A 21,922-nucleotide genomic window follows, 5' to 3' on the forward strand; every position below is an offset into this window, starting at 1 on the left:
AGAAAAAGAAACAAAATAATTATAGAAATATACATGTCTTAAAGGAATGCATCATGTCGGGCACGGGGGACTAATGTTCGTGACTCAATTTTCCCTTTTAATAGAGGGAATACGAGCGTGCTAAGGCTAAAAAAGCCAAACTCGTCCATATCCCATATCCAAGGGGCTATCTCTAGTCTAATCAAGCAAAATGCACTAATCTACCCCCTAATTTCCTAAATGAGATGCAACTCTAAATGTTATATATACATAGGGGTAAGGGATATTTTATTAGGGGAAATATTATGTGAAAATGATAAAGATCCTAAAAATGGAAAAAAATGCATGAAGTGTAATCATACAAATATGATCTAATGAGGGAGGTCCCTAAAGGTCTAGCATTGGACTAGCCCATGTCTATGGATCCTCACTAGCATTGGACTAGTAGGAAATCGAAACAAAGAACCACAACTAGCGTTGGACTAGTGTGGTGACGGGAAAGGAATCACAGCTAGCATTGGACTAGTGTGATGACATGCATTTATTATAGTCTAAGAAAATCAGATAAAGCATAATAAAGCAAATAAGCACATAAATCACATAAGACACATAACACATAGGCATGATATCTAGATGCACGTCCTAAGAAAGCGGTAACACATAGCACATAGGCATGCAACACACATAAGGCAAGTAAAACAAATAAAGCCCTAACTATTACATTCGGGGGGGGGAAACCTACTACAATCTAAGAGGGAAGGAATTAAATGAAATGATATAATAGCCTAATTATTACAATTGTGACATTCAAGTGCCTTTCAAAAGATCAAAAATTGAACTAAAATAAAATAAAAATACTAAATTAAAACAAATAAAGCGAATAAATAAATAAATACAATGAAAGCATTCAAATGGCATGCAATTGAGCACATAAAGTCACATAAGGCACATAAGGTCAAATAAAGTCAAGAATAAAGGATAGGGTGTACCTCCCTTGAGTTGATGTCCTAATGCACAAGTTCACTTATTTACTCTCCAAAATACAAAGAAAAGGTCAAGGCACCACTTTAATTAACAAAACAATCACAAAGATAAAAATGAATCATGAAATTGGATCAATTAAATCATATAAACAACCTACATTCAAGAAATTAAAACAATGAAGGAATTAATTACAAAAATTAGCAACTTTGGGGTCAAATTATAATCATCTCAAAAATATAGGGTCGAAATCAAAGAAAAATAAAGTTCAAGGACCTATTTGCAATTAAATTAAGGACCCAATTGAAAGAAAATGAAAGTTTCTAGAGCCACAATATAGTTAAGGGAAAATCCAGGGACTGATTCGCAAATCCAATTACCAAATTCTTAATCAAACGGGCCATTGGGCCATTTTATTTATTTCTTGGGCTGAAACTTTCCTAGCCCATTTGAAAATCCAAGCAAATGGGGATGGGCCAGCCTATCATTTTTATCAAGTAAAACCCAACAAAATGCATGGGCTTTAGCTCTCGAGCCCAAATTACTAACCCAGGAAATAAACAAAACAAAACCCAATCCAAACAAATAAACCACCATCAAGACCCCAAATTCCTTCCAATTTTCGATCAATTTTCGTTAAATTTCTTGACAATAGAGTTGTTATCAAACTTTGAACACTAATGCAATGCAACTTTTAATATATTGAAAATAGTTGCTACTTGATGAAGTGAATTAGACAAAGCCTCTTTTGGAACTTCGTCGCTTGATTTAAGTTCTCCATGTGAAATTTAATTTTGAACTTCGAGCTTAATTGCTAGATGCTCTATTTCAATAGTTCAAAATGCAAGTGATTTCTGTTTTATCAATATGATCTAGTAAATTGAGAACTGATTTACCAATATGATTTATGTTGCAAATGACTTGGTTTCTTCCAACAGGGGCCTCAATATGTATGCGTTAACTTCTGGACATTTGTCTGCACAAACTGCAGTGGGATACAGTAAGTGCAATATGAGTAACTCCCTCATTTTATCGATGTTGATCTTTAATGCTTGCCTCTTATCTCAACTAATTTGGTCTTTAAGAATTTTCATTATGTTAAAGAGTCCTCTGTCTTGGTGCTGTTATCTTGCTTACCTAAAATTACATTTAAAATTGCTTTCAGTCGGGAGTTTACCCATGGAGTGAAGTCAATATCTATGGCTAAATTCACTTCACAAGAATATTGGATATTGATATTAGTAGTGGTGATTTAGATTATTTTGTATTAAAAAGGTGGTAACCATGGAATTGAAGTTTAGCGATATTGATGAATATTGTTGTGTATTAAGTAAAATCTGATATTGATATGAGATTATAGATAAGTTTTTAGGTATCTGATGTAGCGTTTATAGTTGATACAATGGTTTGCATCAGAAATTTTTAGGTAAAAGAGAAATATTAGAACAAAGATAAGTGTTTATTTAATGGTGATTTAGATGTTGATGAGTAGGTAATAGTGATAGCAAGTAAAGATAAATGAAATTGAGAATGTGAATCATTTTTTTCCTTTACATTTTTATTGTGAATTATAACTCAAGGGCATTATAGGATTTTCGAGAAAAAGTATATAGCCTTTTGGGCCTAGAGTGTTACTTAAATAGTGAAAATAGGGGAGGTAGGGATAATTTTTAGAACTTGAGGGGAGGTTTTTGCGATTGCCAAAAATCTTAGGGGAGGTATGTGAAATTAACCCTTTTTGAAATTATCCCTTTACTATCTTCCTTGCACCCTCTCATTTCACTCTTAACATTTCTGCTTTTTCTTCCGGATCTTATCCTTTTCATACCTAACAAGGTGTCTTATCCTTCTCTTACTTCCAATTCTGATCCTCCGCTCCGCCGTTCAATCGGTCCACGATGCCCCAACGTCAAAAGTTGCTTCATGAAAGCAAAAGCAAAGGGCCGAAAGATGAGGACGCTGCAGATCCAAGTTTTCTTAACGTACTTTTGATCTACAAAATTTAACCTATTTTCTGGTCAACATAAAATATAATTGAGGTCCACTCTCACTGCAAGAACGTGTTTATGTCAATTTTATGGGGTGAAATTTGTAGAGATATCACTCCCTTAATTTAATCTTGAGCTATTTAACCCGGGTAATCATACGAGCGGCCTCTCAATTTTCCAAATCCTAAAAAAAAAAAGGAAGAGTTACAGCGAAATGGACGTTTTTTACAAATCCCATTTAGCTTTGAATCTATTAAAGCCATGCGCTAGCTGGAAATTTGAATTCTTTTACACATGAAGCGTAATAACTTTTATTTGGCTTTGCAGGAGAGTCTTGAACCTTCCCCATCAGGGATGGTTTTACGTTCAAAAAAGAAAAGTGTAAAGGGTATGGCGGTGCAGAAGTTGAGTGAAATTAGCTTGAAGCCTTTTAAAAATTGTAAACCAAAAGTGGAAGAACTCTCAAGGGCAGATCAATCTGTGTCTGATGTAGCCTCGCAATCTAACAAAAGCTATACAGGGAGCACTACAATCACTGACCTTCTGGAAATGACAGAAAGCTCAGCATGAGATCAATCTGTGTCTAAGGTGGCTTTGAATTCTATTACAGACCATGAAAGGTCTCCCAAAATGAGTTGTAGGTTGTTCAGCCGTTTGTTTGGACCCAAGTTTGAATTTGATAAGGATTCCATGGTTCAGTTGTGGGTTGCGCAAGGAATTTTTGAGCCAGAAAACGAGAAAATAATAGAGATTGTTGGTGGTACTGTTTTTGATTCGATGGTGGAAGACAATTTGTTTGTGCCTGTAAGATATGATAACCTATATGGTCAATTGTTCGCAGTTAACGAAAATATGCTTGATAGTAATTTGTTTGAGGGTGAAGAGCAGCTGCCAATGGAAGATTTCATGCTCGCAGATGAAGTAGGGTTGGTCAGCATTCCAAGCACGATCAAGCATCTGTCTCTCTTCTGTGAGAACTTTGATTTACACATTGTAGGAGTTCTCAAAAGTTTTCTGGGTATGCAAACTCTCATGCTACATTGTGAGTGTGCTACTGATTTTAATCATGTCTCACATGACCTCTTCCTTCATCTAAAACATTTGAGGACTTTGGATTTACATCAACTAGACATAACTGAACTACCTAGCTCTGTTGGGGATCTTGAATATTTGCATTATTTGGATGCATCAGAGACATCTATCAAGTACTTGCCTGAAACAGTTGATTCCCTTTATTTGTTGCAAACATTGAAATTGAAGGGTTGCTTGCAGCTTTGTCGATTACCCATAAACACAAGGCATTTGGTTAGATTGCGCCATCTTGATCTTGACATTATTGGACAATTGAAGTCTATGCCTGTTGGTTTAGGAAGTTTGACAAGCCTACAAACCTTGAGTGGATTCCTTGTTGGAAAGAAAGATGGTTGTTATATAGGAGAGCTAAAGAATCTAGTTAACCTCAGAGGATCGTTGTGCATTTCAAGGCTGGAAAATAGCTCAAGTCCTGACGAGGCAGAGCAAGCTAACCTGAGTAACAAGAAACACATCACTAAATTACAGTTGCAATGGTCTACTTGTCACTCCGATAGAGTGCAAGTCGAAGAGCAGATATTAGAATGTCTGCAGCCCCATTTCGGCCTAAAGGAGTTAGAGATATTCTTCTTCAATGGATCTAAATTACCATCATGGATAAGTGATCCATCTTTTGCCCAAATAGTCAAAATCACTCTTTTCAAGTGTAGAAATTGTTCTTTATTGCCATCACTTGGCATGTTGCCATCTCTACAATTTCTTGAGATATATGAAATGAATGGGGTAAGAGTTATAGATCAGGTATTCCATCGAAAAAATGGGGTTCAATATCTTCATGCATTCCCAAAATTAGAGAAGTTAGAACTTGATACCTTGTTGAACCTAGAGGTGTGGGATGGTATGGAGGATGGTGACTTCCCAAAACTTCTTGAGTGCAGATTCAAGCAGTGCCCCAAACTTGTATCTCTTCCATCTCTTTCATACTTGCATTCCCTCAAACACTTGGAGATTATTGCATGTTCAGAGTTGCGGTCTTTACCAGATGATGGAATTCCAGCTTCAGTTGAAACAATAATCGTCAAAGACTGCCCAAGAATTATAGAACAGTGCAGGTATCCGAATGCCCGGGATTGGTCTAAGATCGAACATGTTTCTTCAGTTTTTCTAGATTATGAAGAGATATCCCCACAGAGCAGATACTGAAGACTTAATAGGCTAGATTAGTGCTATGAGGTAAGAACTTGTTGCTTGTGCTCTTATTGTATCATTAAAGACTCACTAGTTTTATCTCTCTTCTAGTTTTGTTTAATTGAGTTTTTTGTTAATTTCTCCTTTTCGGTCATTTAGCATACTTGAGCCAATTTTGAATTCACCAAGAAACTGTTTTCATATATTTCACCAAAACAAACCTTCTAGTTATAAGAACTGAGAAACGGCTAGGACCAATAACAAAAAGTGCTTTTTCCATCTCAGTGCAATTTTCTTTTTTTCCTTTTTCTGCCTTTTATTATATGACAATATTCAGCAACTTTATGATGCAAATATCCACTTAGCTGATATTAGTTAGTAAAGCAAATAACAAAGTGAATAATGAACTCACTTATATGGTTTAAGCCCTCTTACTCTAGCTGACATTCTTCTGGATGAAGCATAAAGTTTGCATTAAGTTCTCTTAAAGAGGGAGAGAGAGTATGATTGCAAAATTTAACGAATTTGGTTTGTCTAGGATTTGGATGTAAAAAAACACAGACCATTGAATATGTTGATGGCTTGGATTTGTTGTACATCCAAAATAAAATTGGTTTGCACTGCAGCATGTAGACCAGAGTGGAATGTGGAAATGATCTAAAAGCTCTGTCAGTGACGATTATTTCCTTTGATACTCATTTATGTTTTTAACCCTTCTAGTTGATGCTTGTGCGAGCAACTGAATTAGCTAGTCTGGTTTTGTCTTCTGGGTCTTACTTGTATGCAATCACAATTACTAGTTCGTTAAAAAATAAGAAAAAAACCACAAGGGATCTACTGAAACGTTATATGTGCTATCGAGCATCAGAATTTTCCTTTGAGATAGAATTTTTGTGGCTTCATGAGGAAATGATTTTGCTGTTCCTAATTGAATTTCTTTTGTTCTTGATGTGATACATCTCTTATTTAAACAGAGGAAAATAAACACTGAGCAGATGTGCCTCCAATAAATTCCTAGAGAAAGCTTTGAATTATTAGCAAACCTATCTGCTTTTGGATCAAAGGTGGTATGCTCATAGGGAAATTAGTTTTCTGAGAAGGAAGCATTACATTGTAGAATTTTGTTAGGTGCTCTAAAGAATTAGGATTGGACCGGAATCAAAATCTTGTCATTATAGAAATGTGTAGCATATTATGTCATGCAATTCCAATTTTGATGGAGAACCAAGCTCGACCTAAATGTTTAGGTATTTGTAAAAACTTTTTCGCTAGAACTCTCCATTTCCTCTTGGTATCCAAATATGTTAATGTTGAATGCCTGATAAAAGCTTATATAAGTAACCAAAAAGCGGCCAAACTACAGCTCTAAATTCACGATCTCGGATATCTTTCTGGACCTGCACTTTCATTAGTACACTCAAACTAGAACAAACCCAAAGTATACTACTATTATTAACAGGATGGACTAATCAAAAGTTCTTCAAACTGCATTGACTTCTCTTAACTGCTTCACTCGGTGGAAAATAAAATAGGATTACACAGAGTGCCTACAAACAATAAGCATTCAATTTAGTACCCAAAAAATGTTTATTTCCAGGGTCAAAGATAACATTAACTGTGTTTGGATAGAAGATTATTTGACATATTATTTTAAATAATCACTGTAACACATTTTATAATGTGATATATGTAAGATAAAATGGTGGTTAAAAAGAAAAAAAAGTTAATTGGAAAACGTGTTTGTAATACAAGCAGAATATTATTTGAAAGAATTATTTGTCCCCAGGTCTTAGCTGACATTGCATATACTGCATATGGCTTCATACGTCATGGAAAAGAAAGTCACTCTAATCAGAGGCAAAATGGAGGAGTTAATATTAAGCTTTGGAACTCTGTTTTCTAATAAATGTATCCATATACTATCAATTAAGTTACCTTCAATAATACCATAATTATCATTAGATAGTGTCTTGAATACCTTGAATAGGACGTAGTTAAAGTAATTTTTATTCCTTTTTTTTTTGGAGCAACACAGTTGAACTAGTATTGAACCATGACCAAGTAATGCGTGAAAAAGATTTGACTACTTTTGCTGAACATGCAATTAGCATGAAAATATTGTAGCTAACAGTGCCATCCCATGATTTGCTCTCAGTCTTGTCTCTATATTAATTTCCCTCGTTCTTGGTCTTAATCTTTAAGCTGTGCAAGTATTTTCGTTTATATGTGGGGGTAATTGTATTAGGAGGATTATATACTGGATGATATCATTTTCTTATTTAAGTTTTGGTACAGAAACATTTATGATTTAAAGGAAGACGTAGTCCACTGGTCCCATTGCAGGTTTATAGTAATTTTACAGTACCACTGAGGGGAGGCTAATAACAAAATTTGAACAACTCTTTAGCAAAATGTATGAAACATACCGGTTGAATTTGAACCTCTCTTGGGCAAAAAGTACAAAACAAACTAGTTGAGCTGACCTGATTCACATCTATAAGATGTAATTCACCCAAGCAAAAGGGTCATTTGATGTATAAAATGCTAATAGATTGCAGTTTCCATTGATAGCTCTTCTGGGGACACCGGTGGTTTGCAATTGCATTATGCTTGTCGTTCAGATGCAAGTAACCATCACCTCGTGGTCGTATTTTCATGAACTAATTGTGTTATTTTCTGTTTAACAGATCATTAAGCAATATATATAGTCGTAAAAGTACTCCAATCCCAATAGTGAATACTAGATTCATTATGTGAGTTTGACGTCTAATTCAACAATGAAGCTTGTCTAAGCTTTGGCCTCAGCATGGGTATTCAGGGATTGGAAAGCCTGCCACATAACTATCCTAGTATTGCTACCAGATGTCTTGTGCTTAATTTTGTTTCAGGTACAAAAATCTATCAATAAAAAGAAGTTACCTGTAAGCAGAATTCAACAGCTTTCCTGCAAAACCGTTATAGTTGGCTGGTAAAGCTACCCGATTCCACGGTGTATCTCTTGCTCTGAGTAATGCATACCACAAAATATGTTTAATTCATTATATGGTGGTATACAGAGCTATATCCAGATTGCGTTCCAAGTGGTTAGAAGTGAAATTAGAGTCTATAATTAAGGAAAGCACTACATTCTGCTGTCTGGAGAAGCAAAATAGCTCTACCAGGGGCTCAAATTAGCATGGTATCTGAAGCTCAGTAGCATTAGCTTCACACAGGATGACAGAGTTGAAAAATGAACTTGATTATTCAAAACGGTCATCTAATGTTGAGATATTCAATCATATAGCTGTATATATTGTTACCATATATGTTTCTGTCATGACGTAATTGTATATACAGCTATATGATTGAATATCTCAACATCTAACTAACAACCGCAGGACCTATTCTGGAAACTGTCATACCTCAGCCCAAATTCGTCTGTTCCCTCAGAAGAGTTCTGAATTAATTGACAAACACCATGACCTGATAAAGTTTTGGTATTCTGGCAAATTTACATTAAAAAAGAGAGAAAAATAGAAGAAAAACGAGATAGTAAAGTGATCCACAAGGCTTTTGCCAACATGCCAAACAATATCAGAAAAGTACGAGGGGCAGAAGTAGAGAATTCGAAATTAACAAATTCTAATACAGATGATGCTGTTTAACATAAACAGCAATTCAGTTGGGCATCAAATCTAGGCTCGCGAGTCATTCATGCAAGAAACTACTAGATCACGATCTTCAACCCTCAACTCCAGCTATCTGAAGTGTTACAAGGAATGGGGTCAAACCACAGGAAGTTGCTTAAAATGCAAGCATACATGTATCTTCTGAAAATACACCATACATACATGTCAAATGAATGGAAATTCAAATTTTATACAAGCATGCTCAAATATGTTAGGAATTTTACAATGGAATGAGCTAATGCAGATGAGATATCATGGTATGCAAGCTTAGCCGGAATATAGTCCAATGAGAACTGGTTTATAAAGAACAGAATCATCTAATCCTCTTTACCCAAATGAAATTTTGTATTAATGGTTCAGTTCGTCTCGTCTTATTTTTCCAGTTTCAAAAGGTACCTAGTCAATTGATACTCGTCAACTTAAAAAAATTAAATGATCCACAAGTTATTTATCCGAAAAAAAATGACTTCTAAAACAGTATAATAAAATACTGATAAAACATGGACTCATAATATCTGATAGTCTATCAAAACTAAACAAACATTTAATATGATAATATAACTTGCTTTACTAAAATAAGAAAGTTTCCAACCGGAGAACTATTTCTAAATGAAGTCTCCATGCATTAAATTATGCATCATGCAAGGATTCCAGTGCAATAAAAAGACGAAACACAGTATGCATATCCTAAAATGCTCAGTCATGTAATTTGGCTTGAGTAAATAAAGGCCGTAGTCCACAGATTCTCATGGTCCAAATATTTTAACAACCAAGTGAAAGCCTCATCATAATCTACGCAATGACACCCCAATAAAAGAAATCAAACATACAAGTTTACTTTCAAGCGGATGGGAAAGTACTTGTAAGCATACCAACATAATAAGTAATGGCAAATTACAAGTTGTTGTTGAGACTTTGTGTTGGGAATATTGCAATGAACCGGCAAATATTGTGACAAGGATTGGCTTCAAATCGTGATACAATATCACTTTCCTTTAGGTTTTATTTGTCCGGTATAACGTGCAATAACCTTGGACAGATATCCTTTAGGATAAGATGAAATTTGTTTGTTTTAAACTCTTGCATAAAGTAAGACAAACCCTTTTGAACTAAGGAATGCTCTTGAGAGAATACACAGTAGTAGGAAAGTGATTTTCTGCAACAAATCACTCTCTACTTGACTTCTTTATATAGGAAAGATTGTTTAACAAATAAAAGAATTCATTAAATATTTGTATGAATAGATTCAAAGTATTGTGTACAAATTTAAGCACTTTAATTCATGCATTTTATGAATTTAAGCACAAATTCAAGGATTCCTACATACATGAATATATTTATAAAAGTATTTAATGAATTCTTTTGTTTTTTAAACAATCTTTCCTTTATAAAGAGGTCAAGTAGAGAGTGATTTACTACAGAAAATCAATTTTCTCAAAAACACTCCTTAGTTCAAAAGGATTTGTCTTACTTTGTGCAAGAGTTTAAGACAAACAAATTTTATCTTATCCTAAAGGATATCTGTCCAAGATTAATGCACGTTATATCGGACAAATAAAGCCTAAAGGAAATTGATATTCTATCACGATTTAAAGCCAATTCTTGTCACAATATTTGCCAATTCGTTGCAATATTCCCAACAATCTTTAGGCTTTATTTTGTACTCTACAATGGCTGGTACCCTGAAAGAGTTGGCATCCAACAATGTCAAGCTTGAGAGGTTTGATGGACGAAATTTCATTCGTTGGCAAAAACATGTTCATTTCCTTGTCACTGCACTCCAAGTGGTCTATGTTTTGACCACACCAAAACCATTGATCATCAATCTCGAGGAAGAAACTCTTGAAGACATCCGAAAATGTCAGAAATGGGAGAACGACGATGAAATATGCCATGGTCACATCCACAATATCATGAGTGACAGCCCGTTTGATATCTAGCATTCAATTACTACCGCCAAGGAACTTTGGGATCGTTTGGAGTCCAAGTACATGCAAGAAAATGCTACAAGTAAGAAGTTTCTTGTCTCATCTTTTAATAATTATAAAATGGTAGATAGTAAGTCTGTTATGGAGCAAGTTAGTGAAATTGAAAGGTTTCTTAATCACTTCACATAACACAATCTGCACATGGATGAAGCCATTATTGTTTGCTCTATAACAGATAAGTTACCACCTTCTTGGAAAGATTTCAAGAGAGACCTCAAACATAAAAATGAGGATATCTCTCTTGAGATTCTTCTAAATCTCTTCGAGTAGAAGAGGAAATTCGCATGCAAGAAAAGAAGGATACTCAAATCTTTGAAGAGAACCAAGATTCTACTTCAAAAGTGCATGTGATTGAAGAGAGACAAACTGAAAAGTCTCAAGGAAACAAGAAGGACCAACAACTCAAGAACCAGTCCAAGAAAAGGAAGAAGGGACAATGCTTCTATTGCAAGAAAGAGGGACATTACAAGTCCAAATGCAAGATTCTTCAAAACAAGAAAAAGAAACAAGAGTCTTCCCAAAACACAAGAAAAAATCTTGTGACAATGATCTCTAAGATCAATATGATTGAAGATGATTTTGCTTGGTATGTTGATTCTGGAGCTATACGACATGTGTGCAACAATAAAATGTTCTTCAAGTCCATGAAACCGGTGGATGAAAGCACCGTTGTTTACATGAAAAATTGTGTTACAATTCTGGTTCAAGGCATTGGAGAAGTAGAATTAAAATTTACTTCCGGAAATATTGTAACCTTGAATGTGTTTTATGTATCGGAAGTTAGGAAGAACTTAGTGTCGGCTAATCTGTTAAATAAATTTGGCTTTAGACTTGTGTTTGAGGCTGACAAATTTATTTTGTCTAAAGGTGGTATGTTTGTAGTCAAGGGTTATCATTGCAATGGGATGTTTAAATTGAATGTATTTACTATTAGAAATAATAAAATTGATATTATTTTTGCGTATTTGGTTTAGTCTTCTTTTGAATTGTGGCATAATAGGATTGGCCATATTAATTACAAAAGAATGTATGAAATGATGAGACTTGATTTACTGCCATATTGTGATAAGATTGAAGGAAAATGCAAAACATGCATGCTAACGAAAATCACAAGAAATTCATTTCCTAAAGTTGAAAGATCATATAAAATCTTGAATTTTATTCATAGTGATGTATGTGATATGCATGGTACTTCTACTTTGGGTGGTAAAAAAATATTTTGTGACTTTTATTGATGATTATACTAGATATTGTCATATTTTCTTGTTACACTCAAAAGGTGAAGCAATGCAAAAATTCAAGACATACAAATCAGAAATTAAACTTCATTGTAAAACCTTTATCAAATGTCTAAGAACAGATAGAGGTGGAGAGTATTATGATATTACCTATTTTGAGTCTATTGGGATAAAACATGAGGTGACTGTTTTTTATACACCATATCAAAATGGTGTAGTCAAAAGGAAAAATCGTGTGATGACAGAAATAGTTAATGCACTTTTGTCAAAATTTGGACTAAGTTAAGGATTTTGGAATGAAACCTTGTTAATGGCTTGTCATATCCTAAATAGAGTTCCTAATAAAAAGAGTTCTATAACCTCTTATGCATTTTGGAATAAAAGCAAGCCCAACCTAAACAATTTGAAAGTTTGGGGTTGTAGGGTTGTTGTAAAACTCCTAGAACCTAAAAAAGGAAATTGGGAGAAAGAAGTGTGGAGTGTATGTTCTTAGAATATGCACAAAATAGTAAAGCATATAGGTTCATGGTAATTGAACCTAATGATTCAATTTTGGTTAATACCATAATTGAATCTAAGGATGCTATTTTTGAAGAGAATAGGTTCACCTCTATAAAAGATATTATTCCAAAATCAAGTGAATTGACAAAAAGATGGTGAAAATGAAACCATTGAATTGAGAAGGAGCAAAAGAGTTAGAAAGTCAAAAGACTTCGGTTCGGACTTTTAAATGTATATAGTTGAAGGAACTAGAGATACAGTGTGCAACCAAATTTCATATTACTTCAATACTGAGACTGATTCCAAGACCTATGAAGAAACAATGAAATAACAAGATGCTCCTTTTTGGAAGGAAGCTATTAATAATGAGATGGATTGAATCATGGGTAATAAAACCTAGAATTTAGTAGACTTACCACCTGGTTCAAAATCAATTGGTTGTAAGTGGATCTTCAAGAAGAAAATGAAGATCAATGGAACTATTGATAAGTTCAAGGCTAGATTGGTTGCCAAAGGGTTTACACAAAAGTATGGTGTGGACTATTTTGACACATATTCTCCTGTAGTTAGAATTGCTACAATTAGAGTACTACTTGCTATAGCTTCTATCCAAAATCTAGTCATTCACCAAATGGATGTTAAAACAGCATTCTTGAATGGTGATTTGGATGAAGAAATATATATGGAACAATTCGAAGGGTTTGTGATACCTGGTCAAGAGCATAAAGTGTGTAAACTTGTAAAGTTTTTATATGGACTAAAGCAAGCACCGAATCAATGGCATCAGAAATTTGATCAAGTTATTCTTGTTAGTGGATTCAAAATAAATGAATCTGATAAATGCATTTATAGCAAGTTTAACGATGGCAAAAGTGTCATAATTTGTTTATATGTTGATGACATGTTAATTTTTGGGACTGATTTGGAGCAAGTTAAAGTCACAAAAACTTTGCTTTCAATCAAATTTGACATGAAAGACATAGGTGAGGCAGATGTCATTCTTGGTATAAGAATCTTAAAAATGATAACAATATAATGTTGTCTCAATCGCATTATATTGAAAAGATTCCTAACAAGTTCAATCAAAGTGATTGTATTCCAACCTCAACATCATTGGATCCTAAAATAAACTTTGTGAAAAATGAAGGGGATCCAAAATTTCAATTGAAATATGCCAAGATTATAGGGTGTTTAATGTATGCAATGACTTGTACTAGACCTGATATTGCATATGCAGTTGGTATGTTGAGTAGATATACAAGCAACCCTAGTAGGTTACATTGGTAAGGTGTAACCAAAGTTTTACAGTATTTAAAGGTCACTAAGGACTATGGTATATGTTATACCGGTTATCCTTCAGTTTTAAAAGGATTTTCAAATGCTAGTTGGATTACTAATAAAGATGATTATTCGTCGACAAGTAGTTGGATCTTTATGCTTGGTGAAGGTGCAATTTCTTGGGGTTCTAAGAAACAAACTTGTATCATTGATTCAACAATGGCAGCAGAATTTATAGCACTTGTTTTCGGCATGTAAAGAAGCTGAATGGCTACATAATTTACTTTGTGATATACTGTTGTGGCCAACGCCTTTGTCACCTATCTCAATCCATTGTGATAGTGCAGCTACACTTGCTAAAACATATAGTCAAGTGTAAAATGGTAAGTCAAGACATATCGGTTTAAGACATAGTTATGTCAAAGATTTGATCATAAATGAAGTCATATCAATTGACTTTGTGAGATCCAATGAAAATTTGAGTGATCCTTTGACAAAAGGATTATCAAGGAATTTGGTGTTAAGGATATCAAGGGGGATGGGTTTAAAATCCAAAATTCTTGATCACTAATGGTGGAACCTCAATTCAACGCTAGATACAACGTTTAGTCTTGAATTCAATGAGTGAAAGTGCACCATTCTAGTGGTTGGTGCACTATGTGAAGTTTAGACATCCCAATGTAGAATAGTACATGTTATTCTTGCTAGTGCAAATGTAAGAGTGAGTTATTGGACTCTTAACGAATCTTAAAAGTGCTATCTATGGCGGGGGCACTAAAATGTCGCCTATATGAATGTTGGTTTTCGGCAAACCACAAAGTTAAGGACTTTACTTTGTAACATTCATGAAAGGATAGTGATACAAGACCGTAAAATGTATCGTTGAAGAATTTATGGTTGTGCATTGCTCAGTGTGTGATGTGTTTATGAGGTTGGTCCAATGTCCAAGTGGTTCAAAGCTTTTCTACCATCTTGTAGGATTGATTTCAAAGAACCTTCACTAAAATAGTGGTTCAATCGAAAGACACCATTATTTATGCATATAAGTGTTAGATTATTCAGTAACCTTTTACAAATTCATTTTCTAAATTTTGAAAATGGCGGGGGATTTTTGAAAATTTGTATGATGTACATACGTGTAATTAATGTATATTCATTCATGTTTTTGATACATGTATAGTATTGTGAATGTTTCTAAAATGTATCATATCAAAAACATGAATGAATATATATTAATTACATGTATGTACATCATACAAATTTTGAAAAATTTCTAACACTTTGCATCCCTCACCTAAACATAAGATTCTCTGTATTGTCAAATCCATAATAGCTGGTTGTTTTGATGTTATTCTATTTTTTCCTGATAAAGGGAAAACAATATAGCTTAGCCAAACTTAAGAAAACATTACCTTCATCAGCCCGTGGATAAAGCGCTATGAGAACACTGTTCGAGATCTGAAAGCATCGGTGAGCTTGTCTACCCATCCCTGAAGCCCAGGGCATCATGTAATTGTTAATTACAAGGAATCATGGTTGTCAAGTGATGGTGGTAACTCAGTTAGTTCAGGGCAGTCTTCAAAAGCGAGCAAACAGAGGCGAGACATGTCATTGTTTTCCAAACCAGTCCATGAAGGCATATAAAGAAATTTTAAGGACGCCAAAGAAGGAAATCTTATGGTAGCATTCGATGCACAAAATGTTTAGCCAACTTGAACCAAAGAAGACATACCTTCAATGTCAAGTAATTTCAGTAATGGAAGTTGCCCAAGGGCTGGAAGAATGGAGCTGCAACTGAATACTAGTAAGCATGAGTTGTGGTAAACTTAACTAACCAGGAAACCTGTTGCCAGAGTAGTTCATAATGACTAGCTCCTTTAGATTCATATCAGGTTCAAGGCCTTCAAGAACTTCAGCTTGATGATTGCTATCAGCAATATCTTTGCTCCATTCTAACTCAAGTTTGTCAAGGCATGGCTTCTCTTTCAAGTTTGCCTCCTTTGCTTGTGTTTCATTTGCTACAAAATTAAGATTCGTGATACAAAGAGATCCTCTGAGAAACCTCATATTCCCTAACTCCTGAATGCCACATCCTTCATCTTTTCCAACCTTAAATACACGGAGAGTCTGTAGATTGGTTAACCTTCCCAAGTTTGATGGCATAACATCTAACTTGCCCCACATATTTATATCAAGATGCCCAAGGTTGATTAAGTTCTTCAAGCCGGGGGGCAGCTCACGAAGTTCATCACAATTTATTAGTTTAAGTGTTTGTAAGGCCAAAAGCTTACAAATTCCCCTGGTAGTCGCTAAATTTTATTTTTAGAAAGGTTCATGTAGCGCAAATGCTTCAAGTGATCAACTGACATTGATACCTTTTTATGACCAGTCTTTCTCAAGTCCAGTACTCTTAATGACCTAAATTTCAGTAATGGGCCATCATTAAGTTCTTGCAATCCAACCCCACTTTTGCAAAAGAATATAAAGGTTCGTAAACTATGATATGCAAGAAACTCTGGGTGCTCAAAGAACTGTACTTTTGTCATGGCTTAAAAACAAATGACGAATGTTTCCATAGGAGGGATACCAATTGATACTTTCAATTTCCATCCGATAGCATACATTTGAAGAAACTAACTGTGTCATGCCATGAATAAGATCGTGCATTTTCCATATCTCGGGAGAATTAGGATTGCCAGACAAACACTAAAAGAGGGACCTCCACAACAGATCCTTGAAGTAATCTTTACCAATGTCTTCTAGTCTTCTTCCACTATTAGGCTCTACAAATCCCTCTACTATCCATAGCAAGATCAAGTCATCCACTTCAAACTCATGGTTTTGAAGGAAGATGGAACAATAAGCAAAACATTTTTTTTAAATGTGCAAAGAGATGATAATAGCTGAGGGCAAAAAATGGAATGATGCCATTTTTATCTTGTTCCAAGTCCCAGAATGCACTCTCCAAAATTGAGTACCAGTCCTCATCAAATTTAGAATGCAAGAAACTCCCAAGAGTTTTGGCTGCCAATGGCAACCCTTTACATTTTTTGGCTATTTCCTTGCCTATTTGTTCCAATTTCTCAGGTACCTGGATGTTCAATTCTAGAAAAGCCATTTGCTTCATAACTTCCGAACAATCCTCATCAAACAAATGTTGAAGATTATATTCAAGGCCAGTGCGAACAATTGATAAAGCTAAAGTGCTTCTAGTGGTGACAATAACTCTGCTTCCTGGTTCTCCATATCTAAAATGTAAACTTAAAATTTCCCAATCATCATGTTTTTCATTCCAAAAGTTATCTAACACCAATAGAAACTTTTTTTTGTTGAAACACATTTTTGAAGTTTTCTCCGAATAGAATCCAAAGTTGACAATTTGCACTCTTTATTAGTAGCAGATTCAAGAATCTTTTTTGTAATGGCAATTGCATCAAATTCTACAGGCAGGGAAACCCAAATTTTTAATGAGAATTGTACTTCTTCACTGTTGTAAACAGCTAGGGTAAGCGTAGTTTTGCCAATCCCTACCATACCTGTGATTGGAATAACTAGTACACGTTCGTTTCTGTGACCAGACGACGGTTTGTTTATGTGAACAACAAAATCAATCATACCAAGAATATGCCTTTTTTCATCATTTCTACCCACAATTAGTTGTTTATGTAACAGCATCACGCTCCCCTAGGACATACCCAAGGGTTTGGTGGACTACCTACTCAGCTCTCGTTAGGACTCGGTCATGCGCTACGAAATTTTAGAACAATAACATCAGTAATAAAGGCGATAATAAATACAACCTCCAATGTGTACAGTTATGGATCTCAAATGCCCGTACAATCTATAAATACAGTCACGGAGTTGAATTTACAAAATCAAAACCATATGAGCAAGCTAGAAATTCTAAGGAGTGCTACGCAAACAACTAACAAAACTTAGATAAAGTCTATGCCTTCCCAATTCAACCTCTCATGTTCTCATCCTTGTAAGGAAAACAAATTTATAGAATGAGTTAAAAATCCAGTGAGATTCCAATAAAACAGGCAAGTAAACTCGCATACATGATACTATTCACAGGATATTGGAAAACAAGTCATACTCAAGCAGACCATGACATATGGTTTAGTAATCCGGTAACCAGATAGATCATGCATTAATATACGGTAAAGAACACATTTATGTCAAAAAAATATAGGCTGCTCTCAGGAACAGGTTCCACAGCTGCTTGTTCGAGATTCGTTGACTCTCCGTCAACCAGAAAATTATAATATCCGTAGATCACCACTAAACGTCAATCTCCGTCCACCGATCATCCCCCTACCAAGTCCGAACACCAAAAGTACCCATGATTCGTCAATCTCCTCGACCAAACCCTTTACCGGCTCAATTTCACCAACTAGCCATGGGGTTGAGCTTATAGCCCCAGGTATTCAAGAATCAAGTATTCATGATATGGTTTAAAACCCCAAGTATTCAAGAATTTACGAGTGGAATCGCTGGTTGTTAGTCAACGCTCACGCAGTTATTGATTGGAGCCGTCTTACTTAACGCTCCCTATCAGAGATTTCACAGTGTTCAGCCGTTACCGACTTATATTCACACATACGCATGAGTAACCCAAGTTCCAACTTACCTGACGTCTCAGATAAGGGTCTAAGGGCCCAGTTCAACCGCTGTAAGAAAATACAACCAGCTTACAAGTCATGCATGTATAACCGCTATAAGAGAAATACAGCTGGCCTACATTTGCACACACATATACATGCAAGATCAAGTAATTCAAGTTCACAGAGATTGAGTGTACATAAAAGCACACTCGTCTAGACAGGATCAAGTCACAAGTAAGCTCAACATATTATATTTTCAAGCATTTTAAATATTTCAAATCCAAATACAGGTTACTTGTAAATCAAATTTGCTGGTACATGCATGAATAAGAAATCAAAAGTTTAGTCGAACTAGTTCAAGTGCGATAAAGTACACATTTGCTTATGAGATGACAAATCAAGTGCCTAGCAATTTCTAGCAGCAATGAGCACGAAACATGCAGTTGAAACACTCACCACGGCAACAAGCTTAAGTGTTTGCTTCAGGAGCACTTCCGGCCTCACTTTCAAGTCCTAAAATCAAGAATGTAAAGTGCCATGAGATCCACTATTCCAAACTACTATATTCAAAGGAAAACACTTCCAAACCAACCAAGTTATCTCAACTCCAATCATAAAACCAAGCTCAAAATGGTTCTACAACTCCAACTTGAAGTTGGAAATGAAAGCACTAACAACTTTCGAAGAATAGAATTTTCTCCAATTTTGCGCAATGCTATTTGAAAAATCATATCTCAAGTTTCTGAAGTCCAAAATTTATAAACTTTATACCATTAGAAAAAAAACTCAAAGGATTACAATTTCTCATTTTAAGATTCTATCTACAAATTAGTCAAATTTCAGTCTCAGGTTGTTGCTTCATCCGGTAGAAAAACAGAGCAGGTGTAAAAATTCAGTCAATTTTGAAAAATCACAGATATTTATAGGAATTGAGAAAAATTCTGAAATTTTCACGGTAGAAAGCACTCTGAATATAGTTTCAAATGCAATAAACGAAACGTAATTCTGACTTTTCTACACAAAATTATAACCAATTCACTACTCATACTAGGGTAACTGTCCAATTATGTGTTTAGGGCAGTAATATGCCAAGTTCATCACACAAAACCAAGAACAAAACTATATAAAGTCACACTCTCTCTCGGTCAGTTTTGAGCAGAATTCCAGCCATGAAAACAGTGAAAGAAATGGTATTCTTACCACTTAAAACTCATGATTTTTGTTCAAATCTAACACATACTTATAGCTTAACATATTATAGAGTATTTTGAGCAAAATTGAGCTTAAAATCATCATAAAAATTTAGAAATCAAGGCTGCAATTTCAGCCCTAAATTTCGGCCAACAAGCAGAATTTTCTCCAATGGATTTTCAAACATTCCTCCATTTAATTTCCTAATTTGTCAACCAAACCTACCTAACAAATCCATAAGATTTCATCACCAACATAACAATAAATACATATAAGCCAAAAATTTCAACAAGAAACCCATCATAATAACATATACATATAAACCCTAGCAAAGCTATGAAATTGCACAAACATGCTTCCTTTAGCTTCTATAACATCAAACCTCAAATAAAATCAAAGATAAGAAAAGAAAACTATGGTTTCTAGCCAAATTCAACTCTTTACCTCCAAACCCAAAGATGACAAGCAAATCAAGAGGGATGAAAGATTTTCTTCTTCAAAAACTTCACCAAAAGTTTCTCTCCAAGCTTACCTCGAGATTGATCGAAGTATATTAGGATTTTTCGTTGGATTCTTCATGATTTAAGCAAGAGATCAAGGCTGAATTTGTTTTGTGTTTTCTCTCCCTTTCCTCTCTCAAAATTTCATCCATGATGTGTGCAAGAAGAAGAAAATGATAAAAACAAAAAGGTTTGGTCAAGATAAGAAGAAAAAAGCATGGTCTTGGTCAAACTTGGTTGATCAAGCTTGGTTGGCTAATTGACAAATGTCAAGGAAAGATGTATTATCTATCTTTTTGCCTCTCTATTTGTCTCTAATCACTAACATATTGAATGCCCCTCTAATTAACTCTTAACACTTCTTGTCATATAATTCCTTTTACGCAAAACTCCCTCTAATCCTCCAAATTTATCGCACGCACCTCACTAGTCGATCACACTAGTATCATGCACTATAAAATTTAACATGTATCAAATTAAATATGCGCCAAGGTAAATAAAGTAATGGGGTTAAGAACACACCTCAATCATCAAAGCAACTACAAATCTAAGGCAAGTAAGAAAAATAAGATAAAAGATAAGAACCTAATTTGCAGGGCCTCACAGTTTATCTACTAATGAACTGGAATGGATGATGCTTGTGTGACCAGTGTAATTAGTCATTTGGAGTATATTAAAGCCCCCAAACTTACTAACCATTTCATCTATGAAGAGGTTATTCATATCGACCTCCATTTTTCCTAATTTGCATTCATGGCATCGATATCATTTGGCACCTTTATGATATTCAGTGGTGACTTGAAGAGCTCACGTACCTGCTCTGGACTTATTTGGTCAATACCATTGAAGTTGGGAAGTTGGAAAGAAAGCTTATCAACTATATCCTCTGCATCATAGCAAAGTATGTTGAGATCTACAAGCCACATCTTCCAAGCCTCTTTGCATTTCTTGTTAGGGAATATCACGCGACCATCATCCACATAATCAAGCAAGGCTTGCATTCTCAGGAGAATTCTTTGAAATTTTCTGAACCCATCATTAACCCCCAAAATCAGCTTTATTTCTTCAGCAGCAAGGTTACATATTTTTTTGAATAGAACTTGAAAGCCCGTTGATGAAAAGCCAGATCTGAGTGTGTCTTCCATGGCTCTGGCAAAGACTGCTAGGTCTGTGTTGCTCCTAAGAAGACTCCTTTTAAGGTGTAGACTTCATTTTCTGGTCTTGGTCCACTTATTAATTAATTATTTGGATAAAGTATTATTTGAAATATTATTTAAAATAATTATTATTATATTTTTTGTGATATGATGTATGTGAGATAAAAAAAATTTTGAGAATATAAAAAGGTGGATTGAAAAATGTGTTTATAATACAAAAGAAATATTATTTTGAAAAAATTTGATATCCAAATATAAAATCTTCTATCTTTCTTGGTGGACTAATAACAGTCTCCCTCCCCACCACCCCGACAAATAATTATGAATCATGTGAGTTGATTAAAGTAAATTTACCTTCTGTGAGTGTTGGGATTGCAAACCAATTGGCAGAGGCAATGAAATGACAAAAATGTCTTCTACTAAAACAAAAACAAACAAAATCTCAATTGATTAACACTTTTTCCTTGAAATTGGATCAAATTACTAAATCAACCATGTGATTTGATCAAATTAAATTTACCTATATGAGTGATGGCAATGAAACCCAACTAGCAGAAGTAATGAAATGACAAAAATGCCTTCTACTAAAAAAACATCTCCACTGAGATTTGTCAAAACTACAAAAG

The 21,922-nt window shown here is 34.8% G+C and overlaps 1 protein-coding gene across 1 annotated transcript; it reads left to right on the forward strand.

The window, feature by feature from the left end:
* The first annotated feature begins 1,897 nt into the window (after positions 1–1,897).
* LOC113773119 (putative disease resistance RPP13-like protein 1) lies at positions 1,898–5,322 on the forward strand. The gene is made up of 2 exons (XM_027317663.1): positions 1,898–1,960; positions 3,276–5,322. The coding sequence occupies exon 2, from the start codon at positions 3,579–3,581 to the stop codon at positions 5,181–5,183; it is 1,605 nt and encodes a 534-aa protein (XP_027173464.1). The 5' UTR covers positions 1,898–1,960; positions 3,276–3,578; the 3' UTR covers positions 5,184–5,322.
* The last annotated feature ends 16,600 nt before the right edge of the window (positions 5,323–21,922 follow it).

This window comes from Coffea eugenioides, chromosome 6 (genome assembly GCF_003713205.1).
Source record: "Coffea eugenioides isolate CCC68of chromosome 6, Ceug_1.0, whole genome shotgun sequence".
Classification (NCBI taxonomy): Eukaryota; Viridiplantae; Streptophyta; class Magnoliopsida; order Gentianales; family Rubiaceae; genus Coffea; species Coffea eugenioides.